This window comes from Bufo gargarizans, chromosome 8, assembly GCF_014858855.1.
Source record: "Bufo gargarizans isolate SCDJY-AF-19 chromosome 8, ASM1485885v1, whole genome shotgun sequence".
In the NCBI taxonomy this organism is placed as follows: domain Eukaryota; kingdom Metazoa; phylum Chordata; class Amphibia; order Anura; family Bufonidae; genus Bufo; species Bufo gargarizans.
The window spans coordinates 18,037,256-18,059,297 of NC_058087.1; the positions used below are offsets into that span (position 1 = coordinate 18,037,256).

General features: G+C 41.1%; 1 protein-coding gene across 1 annotated transcript in view; it reads left to right on the forward strand.

The window, feature by feature from the left end:
- LOC122944674 (dipeptidyl peptidase 4-like) overlaps window positions 1–22,042 on the forward strand; it is a 113,913-nt gene that overhangs the window by 80,710 nt on the left and 11,161 nt on the right. Inside the window, 9 exon segments of the mRNA XM_044303210.1 lie at window positions 2,489–2,527; window positions 7,755–7,853; window positions 8,185–8,252; window positions 12,958–13,005; window positions 14,232–14,353; window positions 15,708–15,771; window positions 15,923–16,002; window positions 18,833–18,902; window positions 20,578–20,772. Of these exon segments, the coding sequence (XP_044159145.1) occupies window positions 2,489–2,527; window positions 7,755–7,853; window positions 8,185–8,252; window positions 12,958–13,005; window positions 14,232–14,353; window positions 15,708–15,771; window positions 15,923–16,002; window positions 18,833–18,902; window positions 20,578–20,772 (785 nt within the window).

Below are 22,042 nucleotides of genomic sequence, written 5' to 3' on the forward strand. Positions count from 1 at the left end.
GATAAAATCCAAACTTGATTAAAAACGTAAGCATAGAAAAACAAAAACATCACATATTTCGAGCATTACAGTGCCCTTAAAGGCTATGGTCACCTTTGTAGGCAATTTTTTTATGATTGCATGTTACTCATTTTTGGCAAAAAAAATTTTTTTCAATTGACCTTTTTTAAAAATATTGAGCTGTTCTGACACACAGGGTTAACGGATTTCCTAGATGTGGTACTTTAATTTTTACTTAGTGCCGTTCATATGATAAGCCTTATCTCTAAACTACTGAGAGGTCATAAACTCTTATTTAAACCACATACTTATCAGTTGGATGAGAACTGAGCTATAATGAGTGTTTATAATGTCAGAGAGCAGAGATAAGGAGTCCGTCTGCTCCTGGTCTGATGGAAAAAAAAACAGAAAATCCAAAGGGTGCTACTAGAGCATCTCAGCTTTGTACAGAAAAAAGGACCCCATATTTATAATAAAGACCAATGTAAAAAAAAAAAAATTTTGCTAAAAGTTTGTACAATGCAATAATAAATAAAAAAAATTGCCCCCAAAAGGTGTACATAGCCTTTAATGATGGCATAGCATCAAAATGATGAGCTCTGAACTTGTAACATAGTAACATAGTTTATAAGGCTGAAAAAATACATTTGTTCATCCAGTTCGGCCCAAGGAAGCCCAAAAAAGTTGATCCCAAGGAAGCCAAAAAAAAACCCTGTGAGGTAGAAGCCAATTTTCTTCACATTAGGGGAAAAAATTCCTTCCCGACTCCAATCAGGCAATCAGAATAACTCTCTGGATCAGCGACCCCTCTCTAGTAGCTATAGCCTGTAATATTATTACACTCCAGAAATACATCCAGGGCCCTCTTGAATTCCTTTATTGTACTCACCATCACCACCTCCTCAGGCAGAGAGTTCCATAGTCTCACTGCTCTTACCGTAAAGAATCCTCTTTTATGTTTGTGTACAAACCTTCTTTCCTCCAGACGCAGAGGATGTCCCCTCGTCACAGTCACAGTCCTGGGGATAAATAGATGATGGGAGAGATCTCTGTACTGACCCCGGATATATTTATACATAGTTATTAGATCTGCCCTTAGTTTTCTAAAGTGAATAACCCTAATTTTAATAATCTTTCTGGGTCCTGTAGTTTCCCCCATTCCAGTTATTACTTTAGTTGTGATATGTCATAGTGCTATAGCAGAGGTTCTGACTGGTGCTGGTCCGAGTGCTGAGGCTGCCACTGAGCTCTGTCTCTCCTTCTCCTGCAGCGAGGAGGGAGAGCACACTGTGTTAGGACTTCTTCAGTTCCTGTGAGATCGTTCATTGCATCCGAGGCATTAGTTCTGAGGCTGGATGTCTGTCTCCTAGCGCCTATTTTTCTCTCTGGCGCTGTCAGGCTATGGATCCCAGGCCTGTGCACTAAAACACACATACTGTAAATAAATATCAGTTGTGTCCGGCTCCAGAAAAAATAAAATAAAAAATATCCAAACCCAAATGATATACTGTATATGCACCCAGCCTAAGCGTACAGCTACGCGGCGCAGTCATGATGCAGATAGCAGCTGCAGCATCTCATTTTCCAATAGAAGTCAATAGGAAAATAGGTTTCTGAGATGGACCTGGCACTTTCAAAATTGTGATCATTGACCGCACATAAAACATGTCCTGCTGCGTGCGGCTGCACACTGCATGAGATATAGAGCTGAGTAGCCGCTTGCGGTATTTGCTTTTCCACAGGTGTTATTATTTGATGTTAACCAGAAAGCTAAAGAAAGGAAAATTCACACTTCAGACAACAGTTTGCAGACAAAAAATTCACCCAAAAAGCATGATTATGCATGTGGTTTCCTAACCGCATCATGACCACGCCGTGTGGCCGTACCCTAAGCCTCATGTCTAGGCAAAGATTTGGTCCAATTACCCCCTTTTTGATACATTTTGGGGGTCATTTATTAAGACCGACGTTTTTGATGCTGGTATTAATAACCCATGTATCTAGCGGTGGACCTGCCGAAGTTATGAGGAGGCTCCACCCCTTTCATAACTTCAGCGGATCCACTGCCGCATCTAAATGTCAGACCCCTTCTGCGCGGTCTTACATTTAGACCATTTTCTACGCCTAAAACGTAGAAAGCGTAGGAAATTATGAATTAGACGGGCCTGCTGGCCCATCCCCTTCCCCGCCCACTTTTTTAGATCTGGCGTAAGTGGGGAAAAGTCGCAGAACTTGCAATCTGTGCCAGAAATACTCCTAATGCAGGTGTATTTCTGGATAATAAATGACCCCCTTTGTTTCTACAAAGGATATTGTCACGGCTAAAACCCCCCTTTAGCTTCCTTCTATATCAAGCATTGTGGATTAGAGCAAAAGGTTCCTGCATTAGGAACGCGCACAGCATTTTATGTTTTATATTTCTTTTTTTCTTTTTTTTATTCTGTTGTACATGATCCTACTTTATATAATCTCTCTTTCTCTCTTGCAGATGTATAGTGAAGAGAGCCAAACTGGCTGGGTTGGAAATGTAAGTATTCACATTTTTGGTCATATACAGGTCCTTCTAAAAAAATTAGCATATTGTGATAAAGTTCATTATTTTCTGTAATGTACTGATAAACATTAGACTTTCATATATTTTAGATTCATTACACACCAACTGAAGTAGTTCAAGCCTTTTATTGTTTTAATATTGATGATTTTGGCATACAGCTCATGAAAACCCAAATTTCCTATCTCAAAGAATTAGCATATTTAATCCGACCAATAAAAGAAAAGTGTTTTTAATACACAAAAAGTCAACCTTCAAATAATTATGTTCAGTTATGCACTCAATACTTGGTCGGGAATCCTTTTGCAGAAATGGCTGCTTCAATGCGGCGTGGCATGGAGGCCATCAGCCTGTGGCACTGCTGAGGTGTTATGGAGGCCCAGGATGCTTCGATAGCGGCCTTAAGCTCATCCAGAGTGTTGGGTCTTGCGTCTCTCAACTTTCTCTTCCCAATATCCCACAGATTCTCTATGGGGTTCAGAATAAATAGAAAAAGGCGGCTGGCACTCACTATGTGGTTTCACATCAAACAACAATTTATTATAATCACTATACCGCTAATACAACAGTAAAATACATATATATTTAAAAATAGTAATTAAAAAATCCCCTAAAAAATAAATAATAAAATGCAAAGTATCTTGTTATGTTGGATCATAAACCGCACCAAAAATAAAGTCTCTGTTGGAGAATAAATATTTCTTTGCCTGTTTGGGCAGTATGTGTCCAATTCAATACAAATGCCGTCACTTTAAATGCAAAATGCAGTCAAGTCCACAAGCTGTATGAAATACTGTTGGGGAGTGGTATCACTCACTTTGTATTTCTCTTCCACAGTTCTTATACAAATCTTGTCACTTCCAATTTGAGGTATATGATCGATTTCTAGGGTAAATGTTGTAGCTTACCCTCCCAGACGAATCTCCGGCCGTCTGTTTGTGCTGCTTCTGCTCGCTCTCAGCGTCCCCGCTCTCCGGCGTTTGTCACGTGGTGTACCGGAGTTATCGCGGGATTTGAGTATTTCAGTCCGAAGATCTGATGAGAGCTGCAGAGTAGGTAAAAAATGGAGCGCTCCACTTGTAGAAGGTAATTCAGATATCGTCGATCATATCAAAAGCTTGTTGTTGGCAGGGATATAACGCTAAACGCGTTTCGAGGACTTCAGTCCTCTTCCTCAGTAGCCAAATGGGGTTCAGGTCAGGAGAGTTGGCAGGCCAATTGAGCACAGTAATACCATGGTCAGTAAACCATTTACCAGTGGTTTTGGCACTGTGAGCAGGTGACAGGTCGTGCTGAAAAATTAAATCTTCATCTCCATAAAGCTTTTCAGCAGATGGAAGCATGAAGTGCTCCAAAATCTCCTGATAGCTAGCTGCATTGACCCTGCCCTTGATAAAACACAGTGGACCAACACCAGCAGCTGACATGGCACCCCAGACCATCACTGACTGTGGGTACTTGACACTGGACTTCAGGCATTTTGGCATTTCCCTCTCCCCAGTCTTCCTCCAGACTCTGGCACCTTGATTTCCGAATGACATGCAACAGTCCAAGTGCTGCTTCTCTGTAGCCCAGGTCAGGCGCTTCTGCCGCTGTTTCTGGTTCAAAAGTGGCTTGACCTGGGGAATGCGGCACCTGTAGCCCATTTCCTGCACACGCCTGTACACGGTGGCTCTGGATGTTTCTACTCCAGACTCAGTCCACTGCTTCCGCAGGTCCCCCAAGGTCTGGAATCGGTCCTTCTCCACAATCTTCCTCAGGGTCCGGTCACCTCTTCTCGTTGTGCAGCGTTTTCTGCCACACTTTTTCCTTCCCACAGACTTCCCACTGAGGTGCCTTGATACAGCACTCTGGGAACAGCCTATTCGTTCAGAAATTTATTTCTGTGTCTTACCCTCTTGCTTGAGGGTGTCAATGATGGCCTTCTGGACAGCAGTCAGGTCGGCAGTCTTACCCATGATTGCGGTTTTGAGTAATGAACCTACTGGGAGTTTTTAAAAGCCTCAGGAATCTTTTGCAGGTGTTTAGAGTTAATTAGTTGATTCAGATGATTAGGTTAATAGCTTGTTTAGAGAACCTTTTCATGATATGCTAATTTTTTGAGATAGGAATTTTGGGTTCTCATGAGCTGTATGCCAAAATCATCAATATTAAAACAATAAAAGGCTTGAACTACTTCAGTTGGTGTGTAATGAATCTAAAATATATGAAAGTCTAATGTTTATCAGTACATTACAGAAAATAATTAACTTTATCACAATATGCTAATTTTTTTAGAAGGACCTGTATATATATATACTGTATGTGTATATAGATATATATATATATATAGCATTATAGCCTCGGTATTCAGTAACGCATGCAACAGTCTTTGAGTTCAAAAAGGAACCCAAAGTAAGAGCAACTAAAGGCTGTTACATTAAAGGGATCACAAATGCTCTGGGGCAATAGCTATCACTGCAAGTGCCCAGTGCCCCCGGTGTTTCTGGTCGATAACTCCTCCCCTGTTTAGCTGTTAGAATGCCCAGTATCACATCACCGCCAGTCCTGGGCATGAACCGTACAATACCCACTGTGGACAGCGGCATCAATGAATGGACTGCACATGACATGTGTCACTTTTTGCACCAGCTAGCTGCACATCTGCAGTCTGTTCATAGCTGCAGCTGCCCACAGTGGGTATTTGTACGGCGCATGCCCAGTGGTGATGTAATGCTGGGCTGGCTAAAAGCTAAGCAAGGGAGGAGTTATTGACCAGTAACACTGGGGGCGCTGGGCACTTGCAGCTCACAGATTCTCTTTAACTAAGGTAGAGGTTCAGGAGTCCACCATCAGGAGGACACTGAACAACAATGGTGTGTGCATGGTAGGACAACAAGGAGAAAGCCGCTGCTTTTCTAAAAGAACATTGCTGCTCATCTGCAGTTTGATAAAGATTATCTGGACATGTCAGAAGGCTACTGGAACAATGTTTTGTGGACGGATGTGACGAAAACAGAAATTTTTGGTTTAAATGAGAGGCATTAAAGGAATAGTACTATACTTCAACATAAAACCCCCATCCAATCAGTCAAACCCGGTGGTGGTAGTATCAAGGTTTAGGCTTGCTGTGCTGCATCTGGGCTACGATAGATTTCCATCATGGATGGACCAATGGAACAATATGTTCTGAATTTTACCAGCAAATTCTAAAGGAAAATGTCAGGACATCTGTCCATAAGCTTAATCTCAAGAGAACGTGGATCATGCAGCAAGACGACGACTCTAAGCACACTCTAAGTTGTTATACTAAAGAATGGTTAAAGAGGAATAAAGGTAAAGTTTTGGAATGGTCAAGTCAAAAGTCCTGACCTTACTCCAATAGAAATGTTGTGGAGGGACCTGAACAGAGCAGTTCATGGGAGGAGATCCATGAACATCGCAGAGCTCAAGCTGTTTTGTATGGAGGAATGAGCTAAAATTCCTCCAAGTCACCGTGCAGGACTAATCAACAATTACCAGAACGTCTTGATGCACAAGGGGGTCACACCAGATACTGAAAGCAAAGGTTCACTTCTCATACTTTTTCCACGCACAGACATGTAATATTGGATCATTTTCCTCCATAAATAAGGGACCAAGTGTAATATTTTTGACTCATTGAACAAATTGTATTAATCAATAGAACTGTAAGGGGAGCAGTTGCACCAGGGTCTTGGCACCAATAGACCCTTTGCAATATAACATGTTAATTGTACTGTATAAATAGCATGTAATGTTGAGGACTCTGCTAGAAATTTAGCATCTACAGATGGAGTAGAGTTAACACACATGCTTTATGAGAGGTGTTATCTAAACTAAATGTATTAAGCAAACACCTTTAATTGCTTTTCAATGGTTTTTGTTGAGTTAAGAAATTTGAGTTAAGAGTTTGTGTGTTAACCCTGCTACATCTGTATATCCAGAAGCTTTAGGTTACAGCTGTTTGTTTAAAATCAAGTAGATGGCAAAGAGGTGGCTGGGGCGGCTGATTTGGGACCCTAAGTTTGACTTAACCCAAAATGAACAGAAACCGGTCAGGGGACCTTTTTGATAATGAAAGAGAAGAATGGGTGGTTGTAAACAAACTCTACACCGAGGAACATTTTAACACATTGTTGAGGTCATTTCCCCTTTCACTGACATGACTCTCTCACAGTATTATACATCATAAAACAATTCTATTTATTTAGTTATACCAATGGTGACATTTTGACCCTCATGTGATGTCTTCACTGATTGTAGTTTATCACACTTACTTCTCTGTCTGGCCCAGACCACCATGAAGACTTCTTCCAGCCACAAGTTGTCACTGCATAGTTTGCTGCCCAGACATCTTAAACTCCTTGCTTTTCCCACATTCTCTCCACCTAATCCACATTCTCTACACAATCTTTGCATCCTGCTATTATCCCCAATACTGTTCCTTTTGCAGACATACTTTATCCCATCACTGTTCTCACTGTATTGCACATTGTCTCTTCAATGCTTCAAAATATACCGTATAACCAAAACATTGGAACAAAAATTAAGTAACAGAAATATTAGTCATATAACCATAGTCACTGCAAAAACATCAGTATCAGTACGCTAGTGACCTAAATAGTAAAGGTACCCTAGACCGTAAAAGTGCCCCACACAATAATAGTGCCCTTTTAGGCTCCACACATTGATAGTTAAAGTACCCAGACAGTAGTAATTTGCCCTTTGAGCACCATACAGAGTTAATGGGTCACTTTGTACCCCCACACACTACAATAATGTTCCCCACATGCAGCAATAATAGCCCCTTTTTTTGCTCTCCTACAGTAAATGCAACCCTGAAAAACACACTGATATTGTGCATGGTGTCTTTCAGCCTGTGCTGTCAATAAAGTGGAAAGTGGTATATTGCATGGGCACCGCTGCATAACACCATCTGTGCTGGGCCAAGACTCTTGTAGCTACAGACAATGGTGGAAAAGTGAGCCGAAAGCTCTCTGGTCCATCCAGAGGCCATGGATACAGTTGAAAAATAGTGCTGCCACCAGGGGAATGGTGGGAAAGAACCATATGCATTATGGCCTTCCTGGCCCAAGAGGTCGGGGTATTGCGGTCTGAACAAAGACCAGGAAAGTGACCATTTATATGTTCTGCTTTGGGATGCTCCTTGACCTCTGATTATTTTTTTACCTTCTCTTTCTAGTTTGGGCCCAGTGAACCATTCTTCATCTCAGGAATTCGATTTTATAAGATCACCAGCAACGAATTTGGTTACAAACATATATATTCATATGGTACAGGGGTAAGTAATCAAGAACTGAAATACGTGTACATGAGAATTAGACTTTTTTTATAAAACATTTTTATAAACTACTACTACATGAAAATCCACATGAAAATTATAATTGGAAAGTAGTACGGTTGTCATGCTGGCCACTGGAGCATACAGTACGGTACATACAGTGATAGGCAAGAAACCCTTTTATTGGAGCTGCCACAAAGCATACACCATCCTGCTGCCCTTAATGATGGAGGGGAGGATGCACAATACACATACTATACCATGAAGTATTTTAGTCACTGGCAGATATATGTGCTGATAATGAATTTCTAATGCTTATCTTCATTTTTAGATGCCGATGCCATTAACAAACGGAAGTTATGAAGTTACCAGCGTAGTTAAAATAGTGGACAATGATTTGTGAGTACTGGGCCTGTTGCTTGTTTCATTTGCTGGAAAATGAAAACTTGATTTTTAGGCCTCATGCACGCCACCATGTCCTTATTGAGGTCTGCAAACCACGGATCCGCGAAATATGTACATTCTGTGTGCAAACCTCATTAGAAATGGCTATTCTTGTCTGCCATACCGACAAGGACATCTTCTGTAATTTGAGGAATGGACATTCGCATGTGGAGAGCTGTCCATTTTTTTGCAGACCCATAGAAATGAATGGATCCATGTGCAATCCTTAAAAAATGCGGATCGGACATGGATGCAAAATATGATCGTGTGCATGAGCCCTTACGCTGTATTCTTTCAGTGAGTAATAGAAAATAACCGAATCTGTTTTATTAATGTGGTCCAGTGTCAGACTTGGACCCACCAGAGAAATTTGTTCTTGGGGCCCAACCCCCCACCATATCATATATAAAGTCAAAGCAGGTTTTGATTTAAAGAAACAAACCCTAGTGACAAGTGATTGTCTCTAAAGGGAGCTTCAATTGTTTTTTTTTTCCTGGACCTATGGGGCTCACTGTTTTATCAGAGCCTGGGCCCATCAAAGGAACCTCTGGTACTTTGGTGGGCCAGTCCGATGCTGATATACTCAGCTCTTCCTTCCTATTGTATCCCAGTATTACTTACTGCCTTTGGGAGGGCTGAGTTGCAACTACTGTGGGAGCAGAGATTTCTGCTACAGAAAGCTGTTTTCATGGACAAGGCATGGATTTCCAAATGTGCCCAACACCCCTGGTTACAGAAGTTGAGTTGGACAAAAATTCACTTAATTGCCCCCGTCACTCTCTCTTCCCTTCTTCACCAAGTCTGAAACTAACATTTCATCTCCTCATTCCTCCACATACAGTTGCAATAAAAAGTATGTGAACCCTTTAGAAATATATGGATTTCTGCACAAATTGGTCATAAAATGTGATCTGATCTTCATCTAAGTCACAACAATAGACAATCACAGTCTGCTTAAACTAATAACACACAAAGAATTAAATGTTACCATGTTTTTATTGAACACACCATGCAAACATTCACAGTGCAGGTGGAAAATGTATGTGAACCCTTGGATTTAATAACTGGTTGAACCTTCTTTGGCAGCAACAACTTCAACCAAACGTTTCCTGTAGTTGCAGATCAGACGTGCACAACGGTCAGGAGTAATTCTTGACCATTCCTCTTTACAGAACGGTTTCAGTTCAGCAATATTCTTGGGATGTCTGGTGTGAATCGCTTTCTTGAGGTCATGCCACAGCGTCTCAATCGGGTTGAGGTCAGGACTCTGACTGGGCCACTCCAGAAGGCGTATTTTCTTCTGTTTAAGACATTCTGTTGTTGATTTACTTCTATGCTTTGGGTCGTTGTCCTGTTGCAACACCCATCTTCTGTTGAGCTTCAGCTGGTGGACACATGGCCTTAAGTTCTCCTGCAAAATGTCTTGATAAACTTGGGAATTCATTTTTCCTTCGATGATAGCAATCTGTCCAGGCCCTGACGCAGCAAAGCAGCCCCAAACCATGATGCCCCCACCACCATACTTCACAGTTGGGATGAGGTTTTTGATGTTGGTGTGCTGTGCCTCTTTCTCTCCACACATAGTGTTGTGTGTTTCTTCCAAACAACTCGACTTTGGTTTCATCTGTCCACAGAATATTTTGCCAGTACTGCTGTGGAACATCCAGGTGCTCTTGTGCAAACTGTAAATGTGCAGCAATGTTTTTTTGGACAGCAGTGGCTTCCTCTGTGGTATCCTCCCATGAAATCCATTCTTGTTTAGTGTTTGACGTATCGTAGATTCGCTAACAGGGATGCTAGCATATGCCAGAGACTTTTGTAAGTCTTTAGCTGACACTCTAGGATTCTTCTTCACCTCATTGAGCAGTCTGTGCTGTGCTCTTGCAGTCATCTTTACAGGATGGTCACTTCTAGGGAGAGTAGCAGCAGTGCCGAACTTTCTCCATTTATAGACAATTTGTCTTACCGTGGACTGATGAACAGCAAGGCTTTTGTTGATACTTTTATAACCCTTTCCAGTTTTATGCAAGTCAACAATTCTTAATCGTAGATCTTCTGAGAGCTCTTTTGTGCGAGGCATCATTCACATCAGGCAATGCTTCTTGTGAAAAGCAAACCCAGAACTGGTGTGTGTTTTTTTATAGGGCAGGGCAGCTGTAACCAACACCTCCAATCTCATCTCATTGATTGGACTCCAGTTGGTTGACACCTCACTCCAATTAGCTCTTGGAGATGTCATTAGTCTAGAGGTTCACATACTTTTTCCACCTGCACTGTGAATGTTTACATGGTGTGTTCAATAAAAACATGGTAACATTTATTTATTTGTGTGTTATTAGTTTAAGCAGACTGTGATTGTCTATTGTTGTGACTTAGATGACGATCAGATCACATTTTATGAATAATTTGTGCAGAAATCCATATCATTCCATAGGGTTCACATACGTTTTCTTGCAACTGTATGTATCGTACTGGATGCAGGACTCATTGTCCACCTTACAACTTATCTGTAGTAGGGTTTGTTGGCGTCTGCATCTCCTTCTCTAGCTACAACTCTTACCACTCTTCTATTTTACATCGATTGGTTACAGGTTGATTCCTGTGTAGCCGGACGTATGTAAAAGTGTCACGCATGGGAACATATCCTAATGGCTAGAATTTTGGTTTAAAAGTAATAGAAGGAGCCAGTAACGTAAAAGCTGATCGGTGGGGGGTGTTGGACCTACGCCAATCTGATATTGATTGTCTACCCTGAAGTTAGGTCATCACAGTATAAGAAATCCTGGAAATCCCCTTTAAAATTACTCTGTATGCTTTCAATACTTCCAAGAATAATTTACTAGGCATCTAAGCAGCTCTCACTGTTCAAGACTCTGAGAGCTGAGTTACGGTACGACCACAGTTAGGACGTCATCTTTCTCACTGAACCTTTTTCAAGCCTTGAAAAAAGCGAGAGCCAAAAAACAAGAGGGGGCAATAAAATAACACAACATGGAATATGGTTCAAGTCACCTTCTGTTAATTTTTGAAGGTTTGAGAAGCAACTTCAGCAAATTCCTGATGGGATTTGTAAGTCAAACCACTCGATGACTAAGGCCAGACACACAGGAGCAAGTTCAACACGACAAACTTGCAGCATGTGTCAGTGTGTGGTCCTCTGACAGGATCGCACAGCATTATAACGATTTATAAGGCTGTGTATCCCTGTGAGACCTGGAATCTATTGAATTACAGTGACATAATACCTTCCGTTTAATACAATAGATTCCAGGTGTCTCACAGGGACACAGAGTCTTAGAAATCATCCCAATGCTGTGGGATCCTGTCAGAGGAGTGGAGGTCAGAACAAGACCTCACTAGTGATGAGCGAAATTTTGTAAAATTTCGATTCAGCAGCTTTACTGAATTTTACAAAAAAATATGCATTCATCACCTATCGTGGCATCTGAGTTTAATATTAAAGTGTATAAAAAATAAATAAAACCATACTTACCTCATCCATTTAATCAGGAAGAACCGGCCGCCACCATCTTGATTGAAGATCCAACGCAAAATCGGACGCGCCTCATAAGTCACCGCGTACTGGATTTTGTGTGGAATCTTCAATCAAGTTGGTGGCGACTGGCTCTTTGTGCTCAAACGGATGAGATAAGTATGATTTTCTTGTATTTTTAACCCATTTTAGGGAAAATAAATTAGTTACTACAAAGCACTAGGAAATACGACTCAACACCAGACCTCACACTGACACACGATGCGAGTTTCTCACATTTAACTCACTCACTTGACTCGCCTAAGGGTACAGCCACACAAGGTGGATTTTGCAGCGATTCCAGCAATTTTGCTGCAGATTTTAAACCTTATGCATTGCAAAGGATAAAAATAATTTGGAGAAATTTGCAGCATAAATTGGCACGTTGCAAAAATCAAATCCTCACCACCAGTCAATTTAGGCCCCTTTCACACGAGCGAGTTTTCCATGCGGGTGCAATGTGTGACGTGAATGCATTGCACCCGCACTGAATCCTGACCCATTCATTTTAATGGGTCTGTGTACACGGGTGTTTTTCTTTTACGCATCAGTTCTGCGTTGCGTGAAAAACGCAGCATGTTCTATATTCTGATTTTTCACGCAGCCCTGGCCCCATAGAAGTGAATGGGGCTTCAGTGAAAAACGCATTGCATCCGCAAGCAAGTCACTAATGGTTGCTAGGAGATGTTGTTTGTAAACCTAGCTTTTTTTATCACGCTCGTGAAAAACGCATCAAAACGCATTGCACTCGAGTGAAAAAAACTGAACAACTGAACGCAATCGCAGACAAAATTGTCTGAACTTGATTTCAAAATGGTGCGAGTTTCACTGAACGCACCCTGAACGCATCCGGACCTAATCCGTCACGCTCGTGTGAAAGAGGCCTTACACTGCAAATTTCTTACAGTGTGACACTGCTGAGGTAAGCACTGCATGCAGTACTTTTTTTCTGTCCAAAAACAGATCTCAAATGCAAATGACTCAAACGGATGATTTTTTTTTTTTTCTGTTCCTTTTGACGAATCAGTTTGCTCCACTTGTGTCTGTGCCCTCAAGGCACTCTATTTAGTGATAACTTTATTTCCTGGGGCAGAGAGTTAGTAACCAATCCGTTTTCTTCTTTCTTAGGTATTATATAAGTAATGAAGGCGAGCCATCATTCAGACATCTTTACAAGTAAGATTTTGTAGCTTATTTGCCTGCAACTAGTAACTTTAACAATACCTTTAGGGGATGTTCAGATGACAGAATTTGAAAAAAAATGCTGTAGCAGTGTTTTTTTTTCAGCTTCCTATTTTTTCCTCTTCTCATTGATTTCAATGGGAGAATTTACGTGGATTCCGCTCCAAGATAGAGCATGTTTATTTATTTTTTCCATGCTGAAAAAAAACTGCGTGGAAAAAAAGCAAGTTCTTCCTACCATTGAAATGAATCGGACCCTTTTTAGAGGTTTTTTTTGGCGCAGATTCTGCACTGAAAACGAATGAAAAAGAACACCAAAAACAAATTGTGTGAACAGGACCTCAAAGTGGTTATCCAGGAATTTTTGCAGTTAGGGTGCTTTCAGACGAGTGTGTCCTGCGTGGAAATCATGCTCCGTGTGTGAGTGATTTTATTTATTTATTTTATGCACTTACATAGCACTACTATATTCCACAGCGCCTTACAGACATTAGCATCGGGCTGTTCCCAATGGGGCTCACAATCTACTTTCCATATCAGTATGTCTTCACAGTGTGGAATGAAACCAGAGTAACTGGAGGAAACCCACGCAAACACGGGGAGAACATACAAACTCCATGCAGATGTTGTCCTTGGTCGAAGGCACTAGTTCTAACCACTGAGCCACTGCGATTCACTGTTATGGATACTGCTTGTTTCACAGGAGCGCACAACATTATACTGATTTATAATCCTGTGTGTCTCTGTATGACCTGTATCTATTGAATTGGACTGACAGTGTTATGTCAGTATAATTCATTAGATACAGGCCATGCAGAGACACACAGGATTATAAATCAGTATAATCCTCTGCGCCCCTGAGAAACGAACAGTGTACAGAATGGGGGATCACGCTCACATAGAGCGTGATTTCTGCACAGGACACGCTCATCTGAATGTAGCCTCATGCAGGGAGAAGGGGACAGTGTAGAATGAAAAAAACCTTATTCACTGTGAAAATGTCTGACTCTTCCACGCTGCCTCTCTGGTGCCTGCAACTCCAATCACTATGATGCAGTCCGTTCGGGTCAGGGTATATGTGGTGGGTCCAGAAAATGCAGCCGACACACGGGCCGTGTTTCCCAGGCCCAGCACGGACGTGTCAATCAGCCCTAACACTGGTTGTACACTGGCAGCCTTCTACAAGAAATGTCATTTTCAGAAAAAAATCTTCCCAACAGGATGAAGTTGGTTTACCCACATACTGTACAATGTGTTACCTGCAAACTGCTCCCTGAAAGATGCCAACATTACTCTGCGTATTTTAGCAAAAATGGAAAATATTATTCGCTAAACTGCAATGGTGAGTACTGTACATATATACCTATATGCCGTTTCCAGCTTCTTAAATAAATTTACATTTTGTGCCAATTCATTAACTTTATTTTTGTAATTAAAATAATATTTTATTTATTCATTATGTTTTTGGTTTTTAGTAAACAAAATGTTTTTACACTTTTTATTTTGTACCAAGAATTGTGCCAATTTGAAAATGAGAAAATTCCATTCCACCAGTAGTTATATTGGTGTAATTAAGGAGAAAAAAGGGAATTTTAGGTCTCCCTCACACAAGTTTTTCTGCATTTTTAAACTGCCTGTTAATTGCATTGCGCAACATTTTGTACAAGAAGTTTTTTGGGAGATTTAGAAGTTCTATTGGGAAGCCCAAGGAGAAAAGGCAGAAAAAAACATTAATACCTAAAGCCACAGAAATTCCAGAATGCTACCAAGTGGCAAAAGGAAAAGTATTGTGTATATAACCTTTCAAATTATTTTACTAGATACTGGTACATCTGCCTTCTGTGTTTTGTGCCAAAAAAGTACAAAATCTGCTACTGAAAACATGTGTGTGAAACTGGACAAAATTTGCCATCTTCACCATCTTCTCATAAATTGACACATTTTACTATATTGATCTCTCTCATTATTCAATGTATTATTATTATCCTATATTATTGTAAATGATTGGGTTAAAGAGGTTTTCTGGGACTATAATATTGATGACCTATCCTTAGGCATGGTGACTACGCAGTGTTCGGAACTGTGCTGCAATCAGTAAGGGTGCCGAGGGTCAGATCCCATCTAATATCAATGACCTACAGGGGCAGACTGGGAATTTCAAGTGGCCCTATAAAAAAAAACTAAAAGTGGCCCATGTTGTAGGTGGGTCCATATTGATAGAAGGCAGAGCCAACATAAGTAGGCAGAGCCAGAAATACCATTTTGAAACATAAAATATCACTCCAGCAAAACTAAATACCACAGTGCACCATACAATATCATCCAGCACCACAAAAATCTCTCCCAAAAGATGCCCGACTGTGGTGGCAATACAGTTGAATTCAGGAGTCAAAAGGGCACCTGCCAGCCAGATACATGTACTTGACGCTCCCAGCTCTAGGAGTGTCAGATCATTACTTACATTGAGGAGGTCTCAGGTGGCCCCCTTGGCATCAGCCCACCCACAAAGTTTCCCAGTAGGGTCTATGGCCAGGTCGCCCCTGATAATCTATGCTAAGGATAGATCTTTAATTCTAAAATCCTGGAAAATCCCTTTATCCAAGATGGTGGTGGGAATTCACTGGGTTAACCCTAATATCCAACATTTTTGACATCTTAAATATGTTTACATATGTCCCTGTCTCTCCACTGAATAGGTCCAGGAATCCCTTTCTATACTCTTTACAGAAGCACCAATGATACAAGTAAGATATGAAAATGGTCTTTTCTATTTCTTTACGTCTTTATGTCTGCCTACAAAAAAAAATAAACTAATTAAAAATGTAATTCTTATTCTGTTCCTTTAACCTTAGTAGTCTTCATAAAGCATTCTTGTTGTTATGTTCTTTTAGTGGTAAAAGTTTTAGGAAAGTAACGAAGAATTGAGTACTTTGCTTAATGACATCCAACTACCTACAAAAGAAAGAAAATCTATAAAACTTCATAATTTTGGTAAGTCTCCATATCTGTAGTTTTCTTGCATTCAAAGTCTTCTAACAACAGGATTAAAGGAATAGTTCATCATGAGAAAATCATAGCTGGTTTCTTCCCCAACTAGTGTCACATCTGTTCTTGGGTTTGGATTGATCCCTATCAGACTACTAAGTGCTGTGATGATAGTACGGAAGTGGCAAATTAGACTGGTTTTAGATAACAAAATACTGCCGCTCTCACCACAGTATTCAACTGTATCACCATCATGAGGACAGTAATACAGTTGAGTTCAGGAGGGCAACTGCAACCGTTGAGCATCAGATCATTATTTACTTGGCCTGCGGCCATCAATAGGGCTTGAGGGCATCGGCCCACTGGGAAATTACCCTGTAGGGTCTATGGCCAATGGCAGTAATACTGTCCATGGCCAATGGACAGTAATACAGTTGAGTTCAGGAGGGCAACTGCACCCGTTGAGCATCAGATCATTATTTACCTGGCCTGTGGCCATCAAGAGGGCTTCAGGGCATCAGCCCACTGTGAAATTACCCTGTAGGGTCTATGGCCAATGGCCCCTGTCTACAACAACGGGACCCTTCATGATTCCACTAAAATAATCTTATTTAACCATAAAGTTTTATGGTCATCTGAACTTGGTTCAGTAGAATGACATGAGACGCATTGTCTTGCATTGAAATGTGGCCTCTGACAAATTAAAGTGGTTTCCCCACCAAAGAATTTTATGGCATACCTATTAGATTTGCCATAAAGGTTTGAACAGTGAGGATCCTTACCCAAAAATCCCAAGAATGAGGGAGGCCAGTGTATACACATGTGAATTCTGTCCATGAATGGAGGATATGGAAACAGCTGAATGTGCATGTTAGATCAGTGGCAGTGCAATTCGGTACAATATGGTTAGAGAATACACAAATTGTACAATTTGAAAGTACTGACCAAGTTGTCCAGGCAAAAGATGGATGCCCTATGTTAAGAGGAAGATCGTAATGATTTGAGACTTTCAAATATATCTTCAGGGACTGCAGCCATAATGCAAAGCTTTAAGTAGATCGCTACATAGGGATATACCTTAAAGGGGTTGTCTCATCATGGATATCGGGGGCATATCGCTAGGATATGCCCCATTGTCTTATAGATGCGGGTTCCACCGCAGGGACCCGCACCTAAATCGAGAACTGAGCCCAGCAAAGTGGTGGCTGGAGGACTCCGGTCTGGCCACCCCCATGCTGGCTCCCCATAGAAGTGAATGGGAGCGTACCGCTCATGCGCGGCCCCCTCTCCCATTCATTTCTATGGGGCTGAAGGCCCCATAGAAAATTAATGGAGGGCGGCTGTGCATGCGCAGTGTGCCCTCCTTCACTTGCGCAGCCCCGTTCTCGATATAGGTGCTGGTCCCAGCGGTGGGACCTGCACCTATAAGACAATGGGGGCATATCCTAGCGATATGCCCCCATTGTCCATGATGAGACAACCCCTTTAAGTACTGCTAATGGAGTAGACAGAGTAGAAAGGAGGTGCTTGCCTTAGGGATGACATTAATGGCATATCTGAGCCCTATACTAGAGTCATATCATATGGGCAGGCAAGGCGTAGGAAGCTCCATGTGTGTTGGATGGATGAATGCAATCGTTGTTAAGAAAAAAACTGCCTGTCACAAGCACAGGCACGTAGAATAATAATCCAGCTTTATGGAAGATTCAGAAGTCCAGTAAAATCATTACTGGATTTCTTGATCTTTAGTAAAGCTGCATTCTTTTTCTACTTGTCCTTTGCTTGTGCCTCCCAAATTTTTCTTGACTTTAAAGGCTACTGTATGTACACCTTTGGGTCAATTTTTTAATTATTGCATTGTACTTATTTTGAGCTAAAATTCATTTGTTCGATCAAGTCTTATTAGAAAAATATGGAATCCTTTTTTGTATACATAGATGAGATACTCCACTAGCTGCCTGTGGATTTTCTGTCTTGTCAGTCATCTGGGGAGCAGACAGACTCCTTATCTCTGCTCTCAGACCTTATAAACACTCATTAAAATTAAAATCCTTGTATTACTGATAACAATGTGGCTTAAATGTTTATGATCTCTAAGTAGTTTAGAGATAAGGGTTATTAGAAGACCAGCAAAAAGTGAAAGTGAGAGTAACAGCCACACAGTTAGAAAACAATTTAATATTTTTAATAATGGGCAATTGAAAATAGGATTTTTGCCAAAAATTTGTCAAATGCAATCATAAGCAAAAATTGCCTCCAAAGGTATACTGTACATAGCCTTTAAACGCCTATCAGCAGGAATAACCCTATTAAATCAGGTATATTGTCTGGTAAAGTTGATCCAGATAATTAAAATGATGCAAACTGCTAGGTAGTATACCTGGTTTAATGGGGTTGATCCTCCTGCTGACAGGGGCTCTTAAAGTGATTGTATTCACAGATCTAAAACATGTAGCTGAAGCTCAGAATAAAACATTACATGATTTCTTGACTACAGAGAGGCAGCATTTTGGCAGCCACTCATTTCTTTGGAATCTGTACTGGTATACCATGTGTGATGCCTTTTTAAAGGGCAACAAACCTTAAATGCTAGTTGCTATCATAAGCCATTGTATTATACAAAGCATTGAATGCAGTGTCCTGCTGCTTTATTTCCAATATCTACCAGTGGAAATAATCTAATTGGTTAATTTCTATTAATGAAAAATATATATTTTTTTTTACCCTTTGAGTTTCCATCATGTAAATGAGGAGAACAGTACTAGCTACCATTCCTCTGTATAAAAGTGATCTCTAGAACTACAAATATATAGAAATAGTTGTTTTCTTCTTTCAGATTTGTGGTATATCTTGACTTTGCCTCCACACTTTGATAAATCAAAGAAATACCCTCTGCTGATCGATGTGTAAGTACTCTTTACATTTCACATCAAAAATACATTTTGTCTTCTAAGTGAATTAAACCTTTAAAGGGTGTCCACTCCTGAAAATAAGCCAACAATATCAGATCGATGAGTTCTGACAACTTCACCACCCTTGCCAATCAGCTCTTTTTTAGAGAAGCAGTAGACGGAGCTTGTAACCAGCTCTGTCCAATACACAAGGGACGGAGCTGTGTAAATTCAGCGCCAACTTCCGGCGCCAGAGCTACTGTACTGCAGAACAGCTCATCAGTGAGAGTCCAGGGTGTCTGACCTCCACTGGTCAGATCGTGATGGCTTATCCTGAGGATAAGACATCAACAGTAAAGGAATGGACAACCCCTTAAAGCATGGATGTCAAACTCATGGCCCTCCAGATGTTGCAAAACTACAACTCCCATCATTCCCTGATAGCTGTAGTATGCCCAGGCATGATGGGAGTTGTAGTTTTGCAACAGCTGGAGGGCCACGAGTTTGACATCCCTGCCTTAAAGGAAGACAGCCCCTTTTCAAAAAGAAGTTAGCTGACTGCCATTCGACCAGATTCTCTCACCCCTTGATGACATTAAGCTACCCCTTCAATGACATGTATAAGCCCTAATAGGGCATATAAACAGAGGCTGTCCTAATGGGGCGACCCCTTTAATTATTTTTTTTAATTTGATATATAATTATTTAATAACAAGTGGCATGATGTCATTTCTGTATGTGTAAGGAAACACGTGACAGTTCATTCATGCTCTTCACTTGGGCTATGCTATTCACGTTGGAGATTCTGTCCCATGGACGTAACTGAAAGGTCTCATTATAAATACATGGAGTCCAGTATAAGAATGGCCCACCAGAGGATCCTCTGGTGGACACAGACTCTACTACTATATTGGGCCCGAAAACATTTGGAGCTGCCTGTGGATAACTTGCCACTAGAGTCTATTCCTTTGAATAAAAACGTATTAGACTTTATTGTCGATATGGGTGTTGGGCCCCAAGAATAATTTCCTCTGGTGAACCCAAGGAACCACAGTGCGAACCTGATTATTGATGATGTAATGGCAGCTTACCCCCATCGCTAATAATGGTATTTTTATACGTTCATCACCTATACATAGTCTTGTGCTGCTGACATATCACAGCTCTGGCTTCCTTAGCCAAAAGCTGACTTTTTATCACAATTGCAAGAACTGAAGGACTGCATGAGAAGCATCTACCATTTATTCCTAGGAAAAGATTTTGGGGCACTATTTATTAAGACCGGCGTTTTAGACTCAAGCCTTAATAAAGCCCTGCACTGGCGGTGGATCTGCCGCAGTTATGAAGAGCTGCAAGCCTCTACATAACTTCGGCGGATCAACCCCCACTTCTAAGTGTAAGACAGTCCCTTGACTTCTTACATTTAGTCCATTTTCTACGCATAGAAAAGGCGTAAAAAATGGTAAATGAGATGGGCCTCCCGGGCAGTTCCCATCCCTGCCCACGCACATCCACTTTTTTAGAACTGGCGTGAGCGGGTAAAGGTCGCAGATAGCGGCGCAAAGGAACTGTGTGCCGCAATCTGCTCCAGAAATGCTCCTAATTTAGGCTTATTTCTGTTTAATAAATGACCCCCTTTGTACTGAACATAATATTGATATTCTCCTAACAAAGGTATTACTCTCTGCAGATACGGCGGTCCTTGCAGTCAGAAGGTTGATCAATATTTCAGGCTCAACTGGGCCACTTACCTTGCCAGTACTGAGAAAGTTATTGTAGCCAGCTTTGATGGCCGAGGGAGTGGATATCAGGGTGACAAAATCTTACACCAGTTATATCGAAGACTCGGAACAGTAGAGGTAGAAGATCAGATCGAGGCCGCCAGGTGAGATTATTTATTCTGTTAGTGTCAATGATAAAACACTAGCTTAAAGGCAATGGACACCTTTTGGGGACAGTTTTTTATTGTTGCATTTTACTTATTTTGGGATAAAGATCATTTTTTTCATTTGGTCTTTATTAAAAATGTTCAACATTTTTTGTCTACTGCTTTTTCACTTTAAGATGCTAAATTCTTATGAAACTGGTACAAATATGGCTTAAATGAGTGTTTGTGAGCTGTCAGGAGTTCGGAGACAAGGGCTACAGACCGAGTCCTCAGAACAATTCTCTGACAGACTCAATGTAAAACTCATAGCTTGACTGGGACACAGATGCAGTAAGTTGCAGTACCGCATACAGCCACAACAAAATGTAGATATAATTTTCACACAATGAGCTTCATGGCTTTCTGGTACTGAAAGAGTTATGGATTAAAGGGTTTAATCAGATTCTTTCAGACAGCTGAGGAGTTAAAGGGGTTGTCTCACTTCAGTAAGTGGCATTTATCATGTAGAGAAAGTTAATACAAGGCACTTACTAATGTATTGAAATTATCCATATTGCTTCCTTTGCTGGCTGGATTCATTTTTCTATCACATTATACACTGCTTGTTTCCATGGTTACAGACCACCCTGCAATCCATCAGTGGTGCTCGTGCTTGCACATTCTAGGAAAAGGCACTAGCCTATGTGCGCTCCCATGGTCCCGGCCACCAGAGAGGCTGATGCTTTTTCCTTTAGTGTGCAAGCACGACCACCACTGATGGATTGCACGGAGGTCTGTAACCATGGAAACGAGCAGTGTATAATGTGATGCAAAAACGAATCCAGCCAGCAAAAAAAGCTATATAGATAATAACAATACATTAGTAAGTGCCTTGTATTAACTTCCTCTACATCATAAATGCCATGTGCTGAAGTGAGACAACCCCTTTAAGGTGGATTTAGACATGTCGAGCAGAATGCTTTCTTCCCCAAAACTGGCTGCTCATTCAGTGAGGGCGAAGCAGTGCATTTACATGCAACGATCACCTCCACAGTATGAGGACTGAGGGATTGTTATTATGATCGCTCTTCCTCATACAGCTGCATTGTTTCTTGGCAGCAGATCACTGTTTAGACAGCACGATCTGCTGCCCAGAAACAATAATTTACTTATCTGCAAGAACGACAGTTTCACCCGCTGAACGAGCATTTCACTCATTCATTGGGTGATCGGCTGCACCTTTAGAAGGGTAGATTGTCGGGAACGAGCATTCACAGGAACATTCGTT